At 38.2% G+C, this 24,237-nt stretch overlaps 1 protein-coding gene across 1 annotated transcript in view; it reads left to right on the plus strand.

The window, feature by feature from the left end:
* Positions 1-24,237, plus strand: part of LOC134668825 (uncharacterized) — a 216,907-nt gene continuing 192,670 nt past the window's right edge. The window contains exon 1 of the mRNA XM_063526285.1: positions 1-302. Within this exon, the coding sequence (XP_063382355.1) occupies positions 282-302 (21 nt within the window). The 5' untranslated portion in view covers positions 1-281. The remainder of the gene's footprint in view (positions 303-24,237) is intronic.

The raw sequence follows: 24,237 nt of genomic DNA on the forward strand, positions 1-24,237 counted from the left end.
TAGTATCGCAGTGGCGGACGGACGTGTCGACGACTTTTCAAAGAAACGTATATTGACAAACTTTATCGTATATGTTTTGATAACGGAACGCGAACATTCAAACAAGTGCGGAACGCATAAATGTGGAAACGTTCGTGATTTGTTTCTATAAGTTTTCTCGTTTGTTTTGGTTCGTTTATTGTTTTAATTTGAGTGTGGTGCAACCTTGTGTTGATTGTTGAGTGATGTAAGCCGCCGGAGGTCTTGGGTTGTTCCCGAGGATGCTGTGGTGCTGAGATACGATGCACACGTCTATGATGATGGTATGTGGCTAAAACAATAGTAGTAGTAGTAGTAATAGTAGTAGTAATCACTTTATTGTACACAACACAGGTTTACTAAAATAAATTACAGTAATGGAAGTTCAAAGGCGAACTTATCCCTATTGTATAAGCCTATACTCGTAATATAAGGGATCTCTTCGCACAACAATAGTTATCGGCATGTTAGAATAAGTAAACAATGAAGTAGGTTACTTTTAAAATGCATGTCTAATTGCAGTAGGTAATTACTGTTTTCCAGGCTAGGTAAAGTACCGTATGTAAATTTTCTGATATGCATTGTAGTTTTTTAACTGACTGTAGATGAATGTTAATTTACTTGGATGCCTGTTGGCATTAAGTCCGCCATTTGTACATATTGCTGTGTCTGTGTGGGTAGGTACCTACTTACCCTTAAAATACACATTAATAGGTATGTACACATAGGTGCCAAAAGGAGATAGGTACAGAGTACAGGTAAGCACTCATGTCTTCCTTAATACCTAGGTTCCTTAACCGGATCCGCAAACTTTCTAGACACCTATACCTAGGTACCTATACCTAGCTTTAGAAATATGAAAACTTGTTTAATAATACAGGTGCTTAATGTACTAAATTGCATAGGCGAGGCACATATTACGAACGTACGTGCATAACAGGCAATAACTTGGAACAACACTTGAAAGTGGGCAACTACTTCTACCATCGTCTCAGATTACTGTAAAGTCTATTCCAATAGAACTTGCTAACTTTGTAAACAAACAACGTAATTTTGTTTTATCACTGTTTCTCTTTGAATTTTCACACTATCTCATCAAATACCATTGAAACCATACACATACACACTATTGAAACGGTCCGTTCCGTAAAATACATAAATATGTAACTGTATCTTGGATATTTAATTAAAAGTTTAAAATGGTTCCATAAGTTAGGTTATTAGGACCTGATGGAATGGCGATTTTGTTTCTTTTAAATTCTACAATTGTCTATGATGGGTAGTGTTGTGAGTAAAGTTTGTAATATAAACCCGCTACACACTACCCAACCCAGGCACTGTATCTACCGTCACGGATATAAAATACATCAATACATCATTCTTAAGTACTAATTTGTCTTCTGATCGTGATTAAACAAATTAAAAATAAGTAAATACTTGTTTTTTACTTTTGGTATTTTATTATTTGATATGGTTTGACATTAGTAAAGTAGTAAGTAGGGGTCTTGCCCATCACTAGTAAATTGATCATTCAGAGACAATTTCAATATGGCGGTTTGTTTACATAGTTAGCAAGTTCTATTGAAATAGACTTTAGAAGCCTCTATAGCAGTGGTTCCTAATATGGGGGTAATTACCCCCGTGGGGGTGAAACTGTTATTTTACGGGGGTATAAGCTAACCTCATATAACAATACAACAAACGTACATGTTTTGCACTGTCACGGATACATACACAAGGGAGGACGAAATCAACATCCGAACTCATAACGCCTTACGCTGCAGTGCTGCGCTCCATAAGGTTTTGGTGTCTAAGCTTCTTAGTAGACGTACTAAGCTACGGATCTACAAGACCGTGATCCGCCCCATTCTGATGTATGGGTGTGAGGCTTGAACACTAACACTCAAGGAGGAGAACAGCCTTTTAGTCACAGAACGTAAGGTGTTAAGGAAGATTCTGGGACCCGTCAAAAGAGACGATGGCAGTTGGAGGATCCAAAAGAATGCCGAAATAGAACACCTGATAGCCGAGCCGAACATAATAGGTGAGACCAAAGCGCATCGTCTCCGCTGGCTTGGCCATCTCGAAAGGATGGGTGAAGATCGGGCAGCCAAATGGGCCTACCTGGGTCGACCAACTGGGCGCCGTCCTGTTGGTCGTCCTAAATACCGTTGGGCAGATAGAGTGGAGGCAGATCTCCGTGAGCTCGGCGTCGGCGAAAGCTGGCGGGATACCGCTCTGGACCGATCAAAGTGGCGTGCTCTTGTGTTGGAGGCCAAGACTCATTTTGGGTCACCGCGCCAACAAAGTAAGTAAGTAAGTAAGTACATGTTTTATTTTTTATTACCGTTGGGAGGAGGGGTAAAATCAGGTTCCCTAGTTAGTCATAGGGGTGACCGGACTGAATAGGTTAGGAACCACTGCTCTATAGTTATTAATTATTTATTACCTACTTAATTATACCTATGTGAAATACGCTACTGCGTATGATACGCTAGTACCAAAACAAGGGTGGGAATTGGAACATTAGGCACTTTAGGCAGGGGTGCGAAATTCCTGATTTTGGCCAAACTCGGCTCCGCCCGCTCGGCTCAGCATTGCTCCGAGCAATTTTTAGGGTTGGCACCACTTGACTTCCTTTTGCGTGCACGACCACAGATAAGATAATCACTTGAATTTTGACAACCCTAAATAGCCGAAAGGGATAGTGCCATATGTTAGAAAGGGATAGCATGATTCGACCCTGAACCGCTGTCAAACTTCGGTTTTGTAGGAAGTTTCCTTTCTGTACGGCAGTATTATTTATTCTGTGGATTAGGTATTGGATGTTTATGCCATTGTTGTTTCTTTCTATTCGCGAGTTTGCACAATAGGCAGGTACCTATGAAATCCACACAGCTGAATTTTATCATTTGCAATAAATTATACCTAGGAACCTAATTTTCTATACATAGAATGTCGTTTTAGTTCAAGAGTAACGTATTCAATTAGTAACTCAGCACTTAAACTTCGTGGATTACTAAATATGTAGTACTTTAACCCTACCTATAGTTACGTAACATAAAAGAGGAATGTTGTTTTAGTTCAAGAGTAACCTATTCAATTAGTAATTCAAGTAGTAGTAGCACTTACTAAACTTTGTGGATTACTAAATAAGTAAATAGCCTAAAACCTTAACAGGGCAGTGGCAGATTTGCAGTCTTTGCCGCCCTAGGCCCCAGGCCCTGTAGCCGCCCCTTTCAAGGCACCCATAATATTGACTACATTTTGAGTTATTTTTTGTTACCATCAGCGAATTTTTTGTCACAATTTGCCGCCCCTAAATATCTTGCCGCCCTAGGCCCGGGCCTACTGTGCCTTAGGGCAAATCCGCCACTGTAACAGGGTGTAATCGTTAAGTGTACCCACTACTCAGACGATATTTGTAAATAATGTACCTACTTAATTATTCAAAAAACTTCAAACTAAACTGATATCAAAAGTAAGTAAGTTAAGTTACCCATGAGTAAAATCACACCAATAACTTTTTAGGGGTCCGTATATTTAAATAAAACTAGTAGGTTATACTTCCTAGTAATTTACAGTGTTATTACCTAGATAAGTTTAGTTAGATTCATTTTCATATTACGAATAGTTATATAACACGTCCCACGGACATCTGGCCCCGTAACTCTATCCGTAACGAGTGTGTAATCGTTTGAATTAACACCATTCAGGTGCAAGGCCGTTCCCATGCTGTGACGACTACCCATTACGTCCGCCGTTTCTGTCTCATACAAACATCTGGGTATAAAACAAATGGAAATTAGGTTTGTTTTGAACTGTGCCGTTTGCCAACGAATTTATTGACTTAATTAAAAAACCGGGCAAGTGCGAGCCGGACTCGCGCACGAAGGGTTCCGTACCATAATGCAAAAAAAAAAACAAAAAAAAAGCAAAAAAAAACGGTCATCCAAGTACTGACCACTCCCGACGTTGCTTAACTTTGGTTAAAAATCACGTTTGTTGTATGGGAGCCCTATTTAAATCTTTATTTTATTCTGTTTTTAGTATTTGTTGTTATAGCGGCAACAGAAATACATCATCTGTGAAAATTTCAACTGTCTAGCTATCACGGTTCGTGAGATACAGCCTGGTGACAGACGGACGGACGGACGGACGGACAGCGAAGTCTTAGTAATAGGGTCCCGTTTTACCCTTTGGGTACGGAACCCTAAAAACACACTGCCTTAGAAACTTTAATGGGATCTGTAACTATATTTTTAGGGTTCCGTACCCAAAGGGTAAAACGGTACCCTATTACTAAGACTTCGCTGTCCGTCCGTCCATCCGTCCGTCCGTCCGTCCGTCCGTCCGTCCGTCCGTCTGTCACCAGGCTGTATCTCACGAACCGTGATAGCTAGACAGTTGAAATTTTCACAGATGATGTATTTCTGTTGCCGCTATAACAACAAATACTAAAAACAGAATAAAATAAAGATTTAAATGGGGCTCCCATACAACAAACGTGATTTTTGACCAAAGTTAAGCAACGTCGGGAGGGGTCAGTACTTGGATGGGTGACCGTTTTCTTTTTGCTTTTTTTTGTTTTTCTTTTTTTTTTTGCATTATGGTACGGAACCCTTCGTGCGCGAGTCCGACTCGCACTTGCCCGGTTTTTTTAAGATCACAACGGCTTAGCTACTTATCTACGAGCCCCGATGCATATGTTTTCGTCTAGTACCGCGCAACAATTTTGTTTATTTTAATAAATTTTACACATGAACATATAATGACCCAGTAATGGGAACCATAATAGCAATGTTTATTGTAGTTTATTTTGATCGTATAATAAAATTGCATAAGACTTTTATTGCTGAAAAAAAGGACTTTTCAAAAACGTTGTCCAAATCATATTGTCCTCTCTTACAGCACTGCGGCATGCATGGGCTCGAAACAAAATTGTCAGTACATTGACAGAGCCCTATTGTTTTCCCTGGTAATAGCCCTTTTCACATAATAAGTTGTAATCCTACCCGTCAAAAAAAAAATATAAAATCATTATTGTTTATCTTTCAGTACAAACGGTATTTCTTGTATTTTGATTTAGTTATTGCAGAGTATTACCATATAAAATTAAATTACATTAGTATAAGCATTAAATATTAGTAATTATTAAACAAAAACATTAGTTTTGAACAAACGCGAGAACCTCAAAAAATGGGGTCACCTGACGAAAACATATGCATCGGGGCTCGTATCAGTCTGACTTCTTTCAAGCCATCTCATAATCCTTCATCCTTATTATTATTTTTTATTGACGGTTGAAAATTATGACATACCATGCCTATCAAATTTAGTTTTACGACGTCTCGTCTGCTCAATGGATTCATTGTGTTGCATTGTATCATACATACCTACATACTGTTTACATGTAGGGGGTCATCCATTAATTACGTCACACGTTTAGGGGGAGGGAGGGGGTCAAGAAAATGTGACATATTGTGACATGGGGGAGGGGGGAGACACAAACTTTGTGACGTCACTTTAACTTCATCTGTAACCGAAAATGTATTTAAATTATTTAGTTCGCTGTACATTTAAATAACAAGTTTTTAAAACGAAAATAGTTTTTAATCGTTTAATTTTCTTTCCTAAGCAGTTTTGGGTTATAAAATTACTAATATTTATATCGTCAAAAATATTTTGATAAAATATTAATAATACTTAGGTACTTACTTAATTCGATTTGGCGATTTCGTAGAAAAAAATGTGACGTCACACTAGGGGGGGAGGGGTTTGCCAAATGTGACCAAGTGTGACAAGGGGGGGGAGGGGTCAAAAAACCTAGAAATTGGTGTGACGTAATTAATGGATGACCCCTAGATATTGTTTTAGGTAGGTACCTATTTATGTTCAGACAAAATAATTATACGTAACTAGAAATGGTCTTGGTCTTGCCTACACATAATCACTCACTCTTATGTTAGTTTTTACGGTCGAAAAATTTTCTTATCAAGAACTATTACATGGGCACTAATTCTTATCAAGAACTACTTATTACATATTAGACACTGAAAATACTGTTGTACCACTGTGGTTCCACTTAATATACAATACACCTACGTAAAAAGTTTAATCAACTTTCTTAGGGGTCATCCATTAATTACATCACACGTTTAGGGGGGGGGGAGGGGTCAAGAAAATGTGACATGTTGTGACAAGGGGGAGAGGGTGGTCACAAACTTTGTGACGTCACTTTAACTTCATCAGTAACCAAAATTTATTTTAATCATTTTAATTACCTACTTAACAGTTTAAAACAAGTTTTTGGAACGATACTTAATCGTTTTTATTAGTTTAATTTTTTTTCATAATCAGTTTTGGGTTATAAATTTACTAATATTATGACAAAAAATAATAATACTTAATTCGATTTTCCGATTTCGCTGAAAAAATGTGACGTCACACCAGGGGGGGAGGGGTTTGCCAAATGTGACCAAGTGTGACAAGGGGGGGAGGGGTCAAAAAACCTTGAAATTCGTGTGACGTAATTAATGGATGACCCCTTATGTTCAAACTTATTTCTTCCTAATGCCTACTTACTGAAATGTGCGTGTTAGTTACGTGTAGGTATTAATTAATGTTTACGTGATAAACTTAAAGAAATAAGTATACGTTTTCATTAGTGACATAGCTATAGTATGTCATTACATAATTAATGTTTAATTAAACTAACATTCTACACCACTATTACTTACTACAGAATTAAATACATTTTAGTTGCGTATTTCTTCCGTCTTTGTAAGGAAAAAAATACGGAAAATTATTTTAACTTCCTTTATTATCTATTTATAAATTAACACTTACACCCAAAAGACACAAATTTTATTATTTTGGAGACTCATCTTTCGAACAGTTAAATCTTGCGTTACATCTACATATTATAAAACACGTATGGTCAAAGTACACCCAGTTTTGTACACCTTAGATTGTTACAATAAAATTACAAACAAATATGACACATATTACAATATATTTAAAGTTTCAAATATATAATACGTGTCAGGGCCCCACTCTATTAAAGTAATGAGTTCAAAGCAAACCTAACAATAGTTTTTTGTCCGTCGTAACGTCTCAAGACTCAAGGCCCGTGGCGTAGGAGTCGGAGGACTGATCCGAGATTTTTTGTTGGCGTAACTTTTTATTGACATTCCGATCGTATTTTGCTTCTATTCGGAATTTTCAATAAAACTTATGTTTTTTCGGTGTAATCTTATCCATAGAAACGTTTTTTACATGTAAATGCAGGTAATTTAGGTTTCCAATGTTTCCATATAATTCCTGAACTTAAGTACCTACTTTGCGTAGGTATAAATACCGAGTCGATTTTGTTGTAAATAGTATATTTAGCTTGTGGTATATAGTCGTATATTTAGCTAGTGGGCCACTAGCTAAATATACGACTATATACCACTAGTAGTGGCAGTCCTTTAAAGTTAAACGCGGTTAAACTAAAGTAATATTACAGAAATTTACATAACTATAATCTCTATATACAGTAAATAGCTAGGTACTCGCAATTTGGCCTATAATGTACTCAATATCATATCTCTGATATCAACTATACTAGCACGTAGCAAAATTTTCTTCTACTAATACTAGTAACGATGCCGATAAGCATCCAAACTGTGAGATTCAGTCTGTATTCCTGCAAGTATTTGCCTTAAACGGTTTCTAACTACGTTTATTCACCAACGTTATCATACCTAATGAAGCGAACACAAACTTGAAGTGCTTATCTAATTCACAAAACATTAAATTGTGAACTTAGTATTAAATGAGCTCGAACTACGTACCAACGATTACACAATTATCTAACTTATTGCAACGATATAAAGTCTATATAGCTCAGTAGGGTCTTGTATAGAACTATGCAGTGTCACGTTGGTTCGCTTGACATGCTCTCGGTAAGCTTTGGCAATACGTTGGATGTCATTACAAACTTATAGAGAGGCGGATCAACTTATAGACCGACACAAATCATTAAATTAGAAACGTATCTTCTTAAGTTAGTTTTACTCATTCTTAGGTTTATTTTAGTTTATAATTTGTTTGTTTAATCTGTTTTATTCTAAAGGTTTTTAATAAAATAATAGATCTTCTTGGTAACTCTAGATATATTTAGATAGAGGCGAGAAAAGTGTTGGTCTAAAAGCTAATTCGCCCGCAAAAGCGAGTATGAGTAGAAAGTTTAGACAAAATCATTTACCACGTGATTATTATAATGATGATTTAAGCCCTTTGAAGTTCATATTTTTACCCCGTTGTAAATCATATCATTTTTAAACCTCGATGCAAAAAACATAGATAAAAGATAGATCTTAAAGTGGTGAACCGATTTGGATGCGTTTTTAGGGTTCCGTAGCCAAATGGCAAAAAACGGAACCCTTATAGATTCGTCATGTCTGTCTGTCTGTCCGTCCGTATGTCACAGCCACTTTGTTCCGAAACTATAAACACTATACTGTTGAAACTTGGTAAGTAGATGTATTCTGTGAACCGCATTAAGATTTTCATACAAAAATAGAAAAAAAACAATAAATTTTTAGGGTTCCCCATACATAGAACTGAAACTCAATTTTTTTTTTTCATCAAACCCATACGTGTGGGGTATAGGGATAGGTCTTCGAAAATGATATTGAGGTTTCTAATATCATTTTCTTCTAAACTGAATAGTTTGCGCGAGAGACGCTTCCAAAGTGGTAAAATGTGTGTCCCCCCTCTGTAACTTCTAGAATAAGAGTATGATAAAACTAAAAAAAATATATGATGTACATTACCATGCAAACTTCCACCGAAAATTGGTTTGAACAAGATTTGGTTAGTAGTTTTTTTTTAATACGTCATAAACCGTAAACCGCAATTTTATTATGTTACTTGCTGTTACGGAACCCTTCATGGGAATCATGGGCGAGTCCGACTCGCACTTGGCCGCTTTTTTTATTTTAAAGCAGGTTTTCTATTAGTGCTCGATGTTAGACATATTTTATCAAAATATCTTAATACGTTTCATTACATTGCAAGATTTTGAATTTTAAATTTATATGCAGTTATAACTTGCCTCACCACGCACTTCACCAATTTCACCATGCCAATATGCGTTCTCTGATTACGCCTAGTTTTCGACTTAAAAGACTAAAAGTCACGTTACATTGGTATCTCACAACTAAGAACTCGACTCGACTGCGTTTGCGCAACCAACGTAAATACACCAGAACCAATTGGATTATCAATACATACTCATAAGGGAATTGAACCTGCATAACGGAGCGCAAATGTATTTATAATTCAGCCTAAAGCACCGGTATTCCCGGTAATAACGCGCATCCAGAAAATGAAATTGATACCTTACCTTATGATGCTGCGAGTATAAAAACACCGTTAAGATGGAGTCGGTGTCCAACTTCTGTGTGTATCTGTATTTCCTGGTTTTATTTGCAAGGAGTTAATTTCAGTTTTTGAATTAGCTACTAGATGTCGCTGTACCGGGCATGGAAAATCCTAGTTCACCATGTTAAGATTTTTCCGGGAAACATGACCTCTGATCGGTACCTAGTATTGTCAAGATTTTATATTATAACTGATGTACCTTTAGTACCTTTAGTATTACATTGTTATTATTAAAGTATGTTTATCTATATTAATGTTTTGTATTGTTTGGTTATATTCAATTCGACTTTTCATATTTTTTCTTTGCGCCACCTACCGTATATTCTAATTCTTATGTCTCCTATAACCAAAGCTTGTCTGGAAGAGATCGCTCTTAAGCGATAAGACCGCCTGTTGTTACCTGTATTGTCTTTGTTTATGTTATTGTACATTTATTGTACTACGTGTATGTGAGGTGTGCAATAAAGAGTATTGTATTGTATTGTATTATAATACATTATTGAATGGTCAATAATAGTGCGACTATATTGGGGCATCTTTCGGATTAACGGTAGGGTTTACATAGCAGGTAGCTTATATTATAATTAATAGGTAATTATCTTGTATTATTTGTTATTGTACGTCCTCACTTTGCTGTCGTTCTAAGGAAAACCAATAAACACTGACAAAAATCAAGTCGTTTGATATTTACTTCGAAATTGTAAAATGTTGCGTACAGCGTTAGATTACCAAGTGTTTCTACAGACGTTAATAAAATAATGCCAATCAACCTATAAAAAATGCAATATCTAGGTTAACCGAAACCCTGTATGCAATACTTCGCTAACACTCGTTATTTATCAAAACATGTGTCAAAAAATATGGAAAGAAGAGCGATCTTTTGTAAAGGTTCTTTAATAATACGAGGGACCCAAAAAATATGCAATATGTATAATTATTATAGGGAGCGCGCAAGGTTCTCCCCTCGGACAAGAATATTAACTGCCCAGTTTACTAACTTTGACATGTAGGTACATTTGGGACGAGTGGAGTGTGTCTTCGTGTAGCTGTAGACAAGTCACATTTTTACCCATTTGCATGTATGCTTGTACTGATGTAGTGCATAATTGTTTTCCATCGGAAACGTTCGCATTTTCATGATACTTCAGTCAACCTCAGTACTTTTTGTACCGAGACTGACTGAAATAGACACGTACGTACGTTTCCGTGAAAATACAATGGGAAACAATTATGCACTACATCTGTAAGTTAGTATTTTTTGTAGAGATGCACCGGATATCCGGTTACTATCCGGTATTCGGCCTATCCGGCCATTATTTTACTATCCGGCCGGATACCGGATAGTGACCTTCTATCCGGCCGGATACCGGATAGTAACATTGCTTGATTTCGGAGTAAACAAATTGGATTTAAGAAACAGACACGGTCATAATCGTACTTGTTTATTATTTTAAAACAATTTAATCATTCCACTGACTTGCACGCGCACTCATTTCGAACCTAGAAATGAGTCCGCACGAACGTTTACTAGGAAACAGGTCAAACCTGCAGAATGCGCACCTGAAAAACCGAAATGTAGGTATAGTTCCGCCGGCCGAATATCCGGCGGCCGGATACCGGAAATTCGGCCAGTGTCCAGGCCGGATATCCGGTATCCGGCCAAACAACTATCCGTTGCATCTCTAATTTTTTGCACGCATTAGAACCAAAACGACTTGGATGTGACGGGTATGATTCGTTACTTTGGACTCCGTTTTGACAATGACAAAAGCTAATTGTTTATTTATTAATACAACTAGGTATCACCACCTTGCAACTATGTTTACGACTACGTTATTGCAAATAAATGTATTTATCTTTATAGTTAGTAAATGAATAAAATAAAATAAAATAGTCATATGTTTCAGGGATTTTGATCTGATAATCTGCACATGCATACTATCTCTTCTCTTCTTCTTCCTCGGTCCCTCATTGCTGAGGATCGCGACCATGTATGCTACGTCTCCACAGTGTGCGATCATAAGCCATATGGGTCACGCACTGCATGTTGCCGCCAACCACTCTCTTCACAACATCAGACCATCTCGTGGGTGCTTTTCCTCGCACCACAACACATGCATACTATACTCGTATAAAATTTCTATATATTTCATGTTTTACAACATTTGTTTACGAGGAAAAACCATTTTTAATGTCTGTCTTCAGTTCCTTCTACGGCGTTAAAGATTCCATTTCAAGTAAAGTAAATCGCGGCCAGGGCCAGCGATTGGTCATACCTACTGATATACATTTGTGGTAATCGATAAGCAATTCTGTTTGCAGTGATATTGAAATAAGATATGCTTGTAACGGGAGATGGTAGCTATTATGAAACATGCGAATAATATTGAGATTAAATTGTCTCATGCAATGATTGAACTGTTTTTATCAGTTCACGTTATTGGATCGGCGCCTTTAACCACTCTGATATATGATATATTGACCTGATACTTGAATCTGACAATAAATAAATAAATAAATAGGACCTTAATGGTAACATTCCATATCTAACCGCAGCTGCACTACCGGTACTGAACGCGCCGCTGTCATTGTCAATTTCCATAGTAAAATGGACAGTAGTGCAGCTGTCGTTGGAAATAGACTGTCACCTTAAATGTACAGCGAATTGGCATTGTCAGATGACAATTGTCACAGTGGTGAAACAGCGGCCTGGCAGCTGTAAAGACCGTTGTTATACTCAATATTTAGTCAATTATTTACTCGTTCTTAACTCAATTGATATGAAAATATTTACAAAAACAAAACGCTTATTAGATCTTTTCTATACTTTACTGTCCATACATACTTACCCATAACAATAATTATTATTTTATTCTAGAAGGCCGGAATAATCTACAGTAGGTATCTATAAGTAAATGTATTACCTGTAATATGGAAACCATTTCTTTGTTTTCACCTATAAATATTTGATGAAAATAAAATGATTGGAATGAATATAAAGTGGACCATACCCAATAGAAGTAAGTCTGAAATATGGAGGAGGGGCAATATCATGAATCAACGAAATCACCTGCCATTTATATATATGGAAATCTATCCATATTTCAGCCTTACTTAGCATTCGAGACTTTATTATAGTCGGAGAACTTTTAGTATTGCCGGAAATTGTAATGCAAACGTAGTTCCCATTCTCCTCTTGATGTATATTAACCATAGCTATGCCCCTACGTATGACTTTTTCCGATTTTTTGATAAGTGAAAAAATTTGGGGCGAAAAACAAATTTCATACTCGTACAACTTTTTAAATGCACTTAACTCTTATAGCTTTCGTCTCCGCAGGTTTTTCTTGTACCAACTTTACAGACAACTATAGTCCCTAAAATTCCTTCGTCCTTCTGCAAATAGCACTAATTACTCACCGAATAACTGAGCCCAAGCCTAATTGGCATTTTGGTCTTGCCTTGTTATCTGACAATTAGGTACCTTTCTCGTACCTTTTGTTGAGCGAGGCAGTTTATCTCTAAACTTATCTATACAAACAGTACACCAGGGCTTTATCAAGAGCTCGGATGACAATACTATCCTTTGCGACAACAAAGTCCTAACTGAGTAGAGAGTATCGGTTCTTACGACTTTGTCTCACCAAGGCTGTCATGTGACGGTTCGGAATCCGATCCATACAATGGAATGTGCTATTTGTAAGGCAAGGCAGATCCTTTTGTTCGGAATATCGTGCCAAAATGCGTATATCTATAGGTTTGGCTTTTGTCTTATATGTATAGGCTAATCAAATTAAATTATTTCAGGAATGAATTCCCAGCAAGCTGGAAATCGTCTTAATACCTTTATTTGGTTCTATATGAGTGTAATCCGAGTTTGCTCCATTGAGGATGACTCAGGTTAGACCGGGCCATGCCGGGCAGGAGCTTCCGGCACTTCATTTTCTATGGAAGGCATCACGTGATCACCTGTCATCTGTCATAGAAAAGTAAGCATCGGAAGCTCCGGCCCGGACACGGCCCGGACGGCCCGGTCTAACGTAAGTCATTCTTTACAGGAGTAAACTGAAAATAGGCAAAAAAATTTGCTCATTTCAGTTTTTAGCTCGTACATAGTTCAAAAATGGTATGTCCGACGGAAAATTTGCTCTAATCATGATAAAAATTGTCATCTGAGGATCCGAAAGGTACCTTAATATGAATTGTAGTCAAAGATTGTAAAAAATGGCCGCCACTTTCTTTATTTTTGGTTCATCATGTTAAATCATGTTAAAATCCGAAATTATTTTAACCTGTGTCTGATGCACAACAACCTTGCTACTAGTGACATTGGAAATGATGGTGGGTTCCTTCTACATCGAGTGGTTTGGACAATCCAAGTTAAAATGTATCTCCCAAGCCTCCCAAAATTTATCCACACCTTCTAGGATGGAGAAAACTCGGATTATATGAATTTAGGACCCAATGAAGGTATTAAAATGATTTCCAGCTTGCTGGGAATTAATTCCTCAAAACGCTTTCTTTGGCTCCAATTTGACTGGCCTATATAAATTACTCGATATTTCTTGAAATAAGTAAGATTATTGGTTACCATTCCCGCAAATATTTGGGAATTTGGAAAATATTTCTGTTCTAGATAAAAAACTATTTTATATTATATATGTGGTACGAAATGTCAGTAAGAAATTGCTTTCAACACTCTGTTTGCTTAAGGTATAGATTGAAACATTATTAACCCATTATCCTTCCTTAAAGTGAATGCACTTGATAACGTATTGCCTCAGTTTACTGTTTACCTATAATTTCTTTATCGATACGATAAGAAACAGTAATCATTTTGTATTGACGCGTCCTTGACGCCGCCTAATATTTATCGATACTTATCCGATATCTGACAGTCTTGTCTAAAACAAATATACTTATTTGGATATAACTTTTTTATGTTAAATGTTATCAATATTGTGTTCATCCAGCGTGTTAAAGTTAGACCAAGAGAAGTCTGCAACGATTTAACCATACAAGTGTAAATAAGTGTTAAGTATTTTAAATGTCAAACTTGCAGACTTATCTTGTCTAACTCTAAATACACATAGATTGTTATTTTTTTTTAAATTGATGATTGACATGACTCGTTATACTTGTACGTATTATTATTATCTGACGGAAATACCTAATATATAACCTATTTCGTAACCTTTGCGCAGAGTACCTATCCGATCGGAATTTCTATAATTTGAAAATAAATGGATCCTTTAAAAGATTCAAGAACCGGAAAGCTGTCTGTTTACTTTTGCTTTGAAAGAAATAAGGAACTTAATAGTATTTTCAAAGGAGGAAACTGAATATAAGAACGAATTCTTCCTTAGACGTTTATATTGAAAACGAAGTTTTAAAACGTAAAATTAATCTATTTTATAGTCCACGACAGCAGAAGAGGCAAACCTAACTCCCGTCATGTCATCTTATATCTTTACCTATTCAATTAATCTAATCTAGCGCGCACAAGTTGTTCTCAGAAATCGCGAAGCGTCTGGAACTGGTGACCGAAACGCTGGCGGCTAACTCGCACAACGTATCAGCATTGCGATACAGCGAGAAAATGCCGCCAGCATCGTTGGTACAATGCCTCAACGGCCTATTTTATATTTAAGCTAGTTATTATTTTCGTTTAGTAGTACCACTGTATTTTTTTTTTTTTAGTTAGCCTGTTGTGGTGTCCCACTGCTGGGCAAAGGCCTCTCCCCCTGATTTCCATGACTCCCGTTGTAGTGCCTTCTCCGGCCAGCCACTGATGAAGGCGTCCAAGTCATCCCGCCATCTCCGTCTGGGCCTGCCACGTCCGCGCTTCTTTTGCGGCATCCACTTGGTGGCTATACTAGCCCACCTATCCGGATGCATGCGGCAGACGTGACCCGCCCAGTCCCACTTCAGCCTGGCGGTCTTCTCCCCCACGTCAGCTATGCGTGTTTTGGAGCGCAATGTGGTGTTTCGGATGCGATCCGTCCTTTTGACACCTAGAATACTGCGCTCCATTGCTCGCTGGCAAACCTTCAATTTGGACTTCTGACCCTCAGTGAGCGACCATGCTTGGGCACCGTAGGTTAAGACAGGCAGAATACACATGTCAACGAGTTTACGCTTCAGTGACATAGGAAGGTCGCCCTTCATTAGCTCCTTCATGGACCAGTAGCTCTTCCAGGCATTTTGAACACGGCGCTCAACTTCCTTGTCTTGCCGGTCACTGAAAGAGACTAACTGGCCCAAGTATATATACTCGTTGACATATTGTATAATCTGCCCGTCTACCTCGATCGTACGTTTCGTGCTATTAGTCATCACCTGAGTCTTTGCACGATTCATTTGAAGTCCAACTTGAAGGCTTGCGTTGCTCAGATCTTGGAGCATTTGCTGAAGTTCTGTGGCAGAAGAGGCAAAGAGAACTATGTCGTCGGCAAAGCGAAGGTTTGACAACCTCCTGTTGCCGACGACTATACCATTCTCCTCCCAAGAGACCGCCAGGCTCCTGAAAACTTCTTCGAGCGTGCTCGTAAAAAGTTTTGGAGATAACGGGTCCCCTTGCTTGACACCTCGCTGTACCCGAAACGTTGGTCCGGAAGACTGGAGTTTAATGTCTGCTGTGCTGTTCTTATATATGGTTTTGATAAGATTAATGTAGGTCTGTTCGATGTTTTGGTTGTGTAGTGCGGTTATTATGGAGGAATGGGTGATGCTATCGAAAGCTTTAGTATAATCAACAAATGCCAAGTATAAAGGGAGTTTAAATTCAGTATATTTTTCGATGATCTGGTTGACTGTGTGGAGATGATCAACTGTGGAGAATCCAGGGCGAAATCCAGCTTGTGTGGGAGGCTGGTGGCGGTCTAGTTGCCCAGCAATGCGACCCTCTATCACTTTAATAAATGTCTTGTAGATGTGAGACACCAGGCTAATTGGTCGATAGTTGGCTATGTCACTTTTATCCCCTTTTTTGTGGAGCAGTATAATATTGGAATGAAGTAGTTTCTGGGGAATTTGTCCTGTTTTTAATATATCATTGAAAAATTTGCATAAAGGGAGTAAAAGATTTTGTTTGCCAAAAACAAGCGCCTCTGTGCTTATACCATCGGTCCCGGGGCTCTTGTCCAGCTTCATTGTGGACAAGACTTTTGCCACTTCGTCGGCTGTTACAGGAGGGATGGTATCAGCACAGAAGTATTCTTCAGTGCTATTGCTATGTATAGTTTGGGGGTCGGAGTAAAGGGAAGTATAGAATTTTGTGCATATGTCCATTATTTTATTTCTATTGCCATGCTTGTTACCATTTTCATCTTTCAGACTGGATATCCATTTTTGACCTTTAGATATTCCATTTCTAGCTACTCTGAGTGATCTGTTCTTGGTTAATGCTGTTTTGACTAAATTAGTGTTGTAGTTTCGGATATCAGTTCGTATGCTACGTTTAGTTTTTCTATCTATTGCACGATATTCCGCTGAGCCTATTTTGAATTTAGTTCGTTGCTCTATTAAATTTATTGAATTGGTCGATAGTAATGTCTGTTTCTTTCGAGTGGCTGTGACTTTTTTACTTGCTGATGTAACCGCGTCTATAATATTGTTGTACTGGGTCTCTGTGTCGACGTCATCTAGCTTTAAAGTGCTGAATTTGTTTTGAAGTTCTAAGTTAAATCGATCATAATTAGCTGTTAATGTGGCTCGGTCCAGTTTTATGTAGCGTTTTGAAAATATGTTCTTGCGATGTAGTTTGAAATTGAAGGTTAACGTAGTTCTAAGTGGTCGGTGGTCTGAGCTGAATTTTACTTTATTTAGAATGCCTACATTTCTGACTATGTCATTATTTGATGCGAGTACAAAATCAATTTCGTTTTTGGTTTCCCCATCGGGTGACACCCAGGTCCATCGACGATGTTGTTTCTTGAGAAAGAAACTATTACAAACCTTCAGGCTTTGACCAAACGCGAACTGGATCAGACGAGAGCCACGTATGTTTCGGTTACCCAACCCGTATGGCCCTAGAATTTGATCGTTGTCCAGCTCTTGCCTGAGACCTATCTTGGCGTTGAAGTCACCGAGGATAATGTTCCAAGATCCTCGATGATCGTCACAGGCCTTATTGAGAAGGTCGTAAAAGTCCTCTACTTCGTCGTCGCAATGCGCAGATGTAGGTGCGTATACCTGTATCACCGTCAGGGTTTGGTTTGTTGTCAACTGAAACTTGAGAATTGCGATCCTATCAGAGTAGCTACAAAATTCTATTATGTTATCCTTCCACTTTTTAGCTACAAGGAAACCCACGCCGCCCTGTCCGCCGGTATTTCCAAAGTGGTAGAATATTGTACTATTTCTTTCTTCCGTCTCTTCGCCTGGTCTTCTCACCTCTGACAAGCCTATAATGTCCCATTTTACGTTTTCCAGAGCGTTTTCAAGCTCTATCAGACGCTCCTCTTTTAACAGGGTCCACCACTGTATACAAATAAATAATTCAAATTGTAGCTAATGTAAATATATCTATAATAAAATATGAAAGACAGCTGCCAGGATAATCAGGAAGGACTTCATAGCTGTTATCGAGGACTAAGGGCCCCCCCACATCTGGCGTCTTTCGAGCGTCGGCGTCTACAATTCTATGGCCGACGTCGACGCAACGTCGACGCAGCGTCGACACAACTGCGCAGCGACGTCATTTTCCATAGCGCTGGACCGACGCCGACAGACGCCGACGCTCGAAAGACGCCAGATGTGGCCCCCCCACACGGCATAAATACAGCATGAATAACATTGGCACCACACACAGCCAGGGGCAAGCCTGCTCCAGACCAGTTGGCATACCAAAGGGCACAAAATGAGGAGTGACACGCTCTCGAACAATTACAGCCTCAAGCCTCAATTTTGTAAATAACCCTAATTTTGGAAATGATAATCAGGATCGAAGAGGGTAGAGCATTGGCGAGATTACGATGACGCTCCTGCTCGATATTTTATTACTTGTGTACTATTTTCTTGAAAAGCTGCAACCAAGAATGCTATAAGAATTATGTACTTGTGTATTCCCCCATTTTCTTGAATGTCGGCAACCATGAATGCTAGAAGAATTAGCACTTGTTTATTCCCCCCATTTACTTGAAAGGCGGCAACCATGAATGCTAGAAGAATTATGGTACTTTTGTATTCCCCCAATTTTCTTGAAAGGCGGCAACCAAGAATGCTAGAAGAATTATGGTACTTGTGTATTCCCCCCATTTTCTTGAAAGGGCAAGGAAGCTAGAGGATTAAAGGTTGTTTAGTATGGATTATTACTAATTAGAATGTAGTACCTTAAATCAGTTAATAGCGGTGTTGTGCCCTGAGTTCTCTTTCATCACAATGAGTTATATGTAATCTGGCGCATCTATTTATACGCTGGCCCGATTAACATTGCAGCCAGAAGTGCCTGGTCATCGATGAATTAACCTAAGGAAACAACAAACGTGTCTTCATCTAATAGTCAGTGGAATCAAAGAAAAACTGGAGTAGAATGTAGGTATATTGGAGATCAAGCTTTATGATGATTTTACAAGAAAGTAATTTTTTTCTAACTTGGTACGAAAAACATTGTTTTTGAGGTTCAAATCCGTGCAGAAGCATAGAGAGCATAATATTTTCTGATTTAGCGGATGAATGAAGTCAGGGTACCGTAAAATGGTGAGTAGGGTCAAAACTGAAATTCAAACCGCGATAACATTTTATTTTTAACCGACTTCCAAATCCCAAAGGAGGAGGTTATCAATTCGGTTGTATGTTTTTTATTTTAATTTTTTTTATTTTTTATGTTTGTTACTCCATATCTCCGTCATTACTGGACCGATTTTGAAAATTATTTTTTTGATTGAATGTATATGCATACAGATTGGTCCCATTTCTGTCAAAACCCAGTTCTGATGATGGGTTCCATGAGGAATCGAGGGAACTCCTCAAATCTTAAAGGCATACATATAGTGATTTTTGGGTTTTTATCATCAAATCAAGCATATACATCCAAAAGAGTGACATTTGATGAAGTGGAACTGCTGATGATGATCAGAACGGAACTCCTCAACGACGCATAGTTCACGGTTGGCGATTTGTCCTCTTCGTTATGTTTGTTAAGCAAGTTCAGTTTTTAATGCACATTTTTGTCAAGCTCGAGTTCTGATGATGGGATTCATGAGGAATCGAGAGAACTCCTCAAATCTTAAAGGCATGCGTATAGAGATTTTTGTATTTACATCAGAAAATTAAGCATTTTCATTAAAAACTGTCGCATTTGATGAAGTGGAACTGCTGATGATGATCAGAACAGAACTCTTCAACGACGCATAGTTCACGTTTCGAGATTTTTCCTCTTCGTTATGTTTGTTAAGCAAGTTAAGTTTTTAAAGCACATTTTTGTCAAGCTCGACTTCTGATGATGGGATCCATAAGGAATCGAGGGAACTCCTCAAATATTAAAGGCATGCGTATAGAGATTTTTGTATTTACCTCAGAAAATTAAGCATTTTCATTAAAAACTGTCGCATTTGATGAAGTGGAACTGCTGATGATGATCAGAACAGAACTCTTCAACGACGCATAGTTCACGTTTGGCGATTTTTCCTCTTCGTTATGTTTGTTAAGCAAGTTAAGTTTTTAAGCCACATTTTTGTCAAGCTCGAGTTCTGATGATGGGATCCATAAGGAATCGAGGGAACTCCTCAAATATTAAAGGCATACGCATAGAGATTTTTGTATTTACCTCAGAAAATCAAGCATTTACATTAAAAACTGTCGCATTTGATGAAATGGAACTGCTGATGATGACCAGAATAGAACTCTTCAACAACGCATAGTACACATTTGGTGATTACGAATTTCGATTTTGACTTGGACTGGGTCCCGGACTCGGACCCAGAACCGGACTCATACCCGGATCCGGTTCGGACCCGGACCCGGACCTGGACTCGAACCCGGGCTCGGACCCGGACTCGGACCCGGACTCAGACCCGGACTCGGACCCGGACCTTGACCCGTAAAACCACTATGATACCTTAACTAAATAAACCACTATGATTACCTACCATAAAATGTGTAAGTATATAAGTATGATGATGCCAATCTTACTAGCCCCTCCCGCTTAAACCCCCGTACACCGCACCGCATGCGCCGTTAAGGTTAGGTTTGAACTGCGATCCTCACAGAACCGAACTGCTATCAGAGAAGTGGGTTAGGTTAGGCTAGAACTACGACCCTTACAGAAGCGAAATGCTAGTAGAAAAGTGGGTGGTTTTACCTTCTTTTCTACATAGTGTACCATCTACAATAATCTTTCACCGGCCCCCATAGAAGTCGGTTTTTTTTTCTTAAAAATTATTACATATGAAAACTGAATGGTGTATATAATAAATGTTCCGGACGTTTGTATTTTAGTTTTTATTTTATTTTGGGTAGTTCCATTTCATAACTTTGACGATAAAGAGGAAAACCCACCTCACCCCGTAGTGCCTCGTACTCGTATTTGGGGTGAGGGGTTTTCATACAAAGGTGATTTTGGAAGATTGTTGGATCGATTCTTTTTTATTATGCGTATTACTATAGCTCCTTTTTAAATTGGAATACTTACATTATTTTTGTAGAAGTAGCCTTAAAATCCCTTCTCACCCCCCTCTCAAACCTTCTCTCCCCATTCATAACCCACCTCTCTCCGCGAAACCTACTCACCCCGTTTTATGGTACTATAGATTTAGTGGAAATAAATTTCCAAATAGTTATATCTCTACTCTACAGTTCGCGTTCGAAAGAATTTGAAGAATAACTTTGTGTCACACTCTCAGGCTTATAGATTGCCTTGCCACTATTGCCAGTGATTGACACCATAACGTCAAAGTGTGTTACAAGCACAGTTGACAAACCACTTTCATGCATGTTTGTATAAAAAAATGGTAATTCTCGCTTCCTGCCACGGTTATGTCCCAAAACATCGACGTGTGAAGCGGACGGATGCGCGTGCGCGGCTAAAATTAACGCGTCACGTCAGGGGTGCTATTCCATTCCGATCGCTTACGGAAAAAAAAAATCGTCTTCATAGGTTTAATTTTTGACTTTTTAATTGCATAATTGTCTCTGGGCGGAGTAACTTTTTTTTGGTATGTCTCTGATGCCACACTTTATAATTTTATATGCTACCCATAATTCAGCTACTGATAACTATTTATCTTATACATTTTGCTGTCCTGGCTACGGGACAGAATAACAACCCCTTTTATATAAACAACGGTTTTTAGGGTTCCGTACCCAAAGGGTAAAACGGGACCCTATTACTAAGACTTCGCTGTCCGTCCGTCCGTCCGTCCGTCCGTCCGTCTGTCACCAGACTGTATCTCACGAACCGTGATAGCTAGACAGTTGAAATTTTCACAGATTATGTATTTCTGTTGCCGCTATAACAACAAATACTAAAAACAGAATAAAATAAAGATTTATATGGGGCTCCCATACAACAAACGTGATTTTTGACCAAAGTTAAGCAATGTCGGGAGGGGTCAGTACTTGGATGGGTGACCGTTTTCTTTTTGCTTTTTTTTGATTTTTTTTTTGCATTATGGTACGGAACCCTTCGTGCGCGAGTCCGACTCGCACTTGCCCGGTTTTTTAATTGAAAAATCTATTCCGTAATGCCTCAAGGGCTCTTTCACTTTAAGTACCGGACTATATCGGATCGTTATAAGTAATGGGAACACACACACAGACAGACGACGCGACGGTGGACTGCGTAAACAGTTTGTTTGGGATTAACGGCTGGGTGAGACATGGTTTCCGATTCTATAGTTCGTTTTTTTTTAGCATTAGAAATAAGGTAAATAATCTTGATGTCTTTTTACCGAAAAGCACATTTTAAAAATAATTTACGGTAAATATGTAACAATTATGAATCTAATACGATTATTTATATTCTTCTGCTTTCATAAGTAATAGTTACTGATTTTTAAAAAGCGTTTTTCAATTAAAACACATTTCAAGATCGCTTACCTTCTTTCAAGTTCTTTCTAATGCTAAAAAACTAACTATAATGTGAGCTACGATCAATGATCCGAACGAGACTGTACACAACTTGTACAAACCTGACTGAAAAAAAAGTAGGCGAACTCATTGAGAAATTGAAAAAGTAATTGAACTTAAGTAATAACCGATTTTGTTGCGACGAACCCACCCAATCAGAGTCCCAATTTTTGTTTAAGTAAATACAGGGTGTTTGGTACATCGTTTGCCAAATTAAAACGGCAGATAGGTTGAGTCATTTGCTATCTTTTTAGGCCTAAAAATTTTTAATTTGGTGCATAATTTTTTTTCACTTCTATGGCAGTTTTTGGTAATTTTCGAATTTTTACATGCGTAGTATTTAGTAAAAAAAAAACTGGTCAAGTGCGAGTTCGGACTCGCGTTTCAAGGGTTCCGTACATCACACAATTTTCAACTTTTTTTTTGTAAGTATATGAAACGTGACGTGAGTGAAACGTCTTGAATAACCCGAATGGCTCAATCAAAAACCAGATGTAACATGAAGTTTTCTGGCGTGGTGGCTTATATCTCTGCAACTATGCAAAGTAAAAAGATAAAGATGAAAAGATAAAAAATAGTTTATTCAAGTATGCATATTACAATGCGCTTATGAACATCAAATAAACCTTTACCGGCTCCAACCGTACACCTCTGCCCCGAGAAGATTTAAAGTAGCTTAGACAGGAAGATTAAATGCCGAACAGTACTACAAAGTACAAGTGTCCAAATGCGAAGACTGAAGACCGAGCTCCGCCTCCGCCGGGTCGAAGAGAGATAATACCTACAGGATAGCCAAAAAATAAGTACATTCCCGTAGCCGGGGCGGTTTTAGCATTATACTGAGCTTTACAACTTTTACTATGGGACCAACCCCGAAATAGCGAAAAAAAAAAAGTGTATCTTCCCATAGAAAACAGACCAGCCAAAATGTATGAAACAGCCAAATTTTTCCTCGCGATTTCGGAGTTGCACGTTGGCAACGGGAATACACTTAGTTAATTTTTTGGCCACCGTGTATAGTGCTTTTTTTAAAACACGTAACAATAGTAGCCTAATCCATCAGTACTACAAGTACCAATGCGGCTGTGTGCCAGATACAGCCTATAGTCGCATTTCTTGTCGTCATTCCGACTCACGCTTGAAGCTAAAAGCACGCTTCTTCGGGACGCTTCGGGCTTTCGGCCTTATGCGGATATCGGCCTAGGGCCTTCGCAATAGCTGTCTACATCACGTTTCACTTAAACCATTGCGGCTGTGTCCCTAAAAAACCTAAACAGCATTTTTGTTCTTAAATCCGACTCACGCTTGACTGTAGATTTCTAATAGGTTTTCCTGTCATCTTTAGGTAAAGGACTATTTTGTGTATTTTTTTCCGAATTTTAGACCCTGTAGTTTCGGAGATAGAGGGGTGGGAATGGTCATTTTTTGTCTATTTTCTTGAATAACTTCTAAACTTTTTATCATAAATTTATAAAAAAAAAATATTTGTGATTCTCACAATGAGCTCTTTCGTTTGATATGTAACACGATATAGTTTGCAAAACTAGGTTTTTAAATTTTATCTTTAACCCCCTAAAAGTAGCCCTTATGTTTAAAATTCATTTGTTGACGTTACATATCCGTCTTTGGGTCACAGACTTACATATGTGTACCAAATTTCAACCTAATTGGTCCAGTAGTTTCGGAGCAAATTGGCTGTGACAGACGGACGGACAGACA

The sequence above is a fragment of the Cydia fagiglandana genome, chromosome 11, assembly GCF_963556715.1.
Source record: "Cydia fagiglandana chromosome 11, ilCydFagi1.1, whole genome shotgun sequence".
In the NCBI taxonomy this organism is placed as follows: domain Eukaryota; kingdom Metazoa; phylum Arthropoda; class Insecta; order Lepidoptera; family Tortricidae; genus Cydia; species Cydia fagiglandana.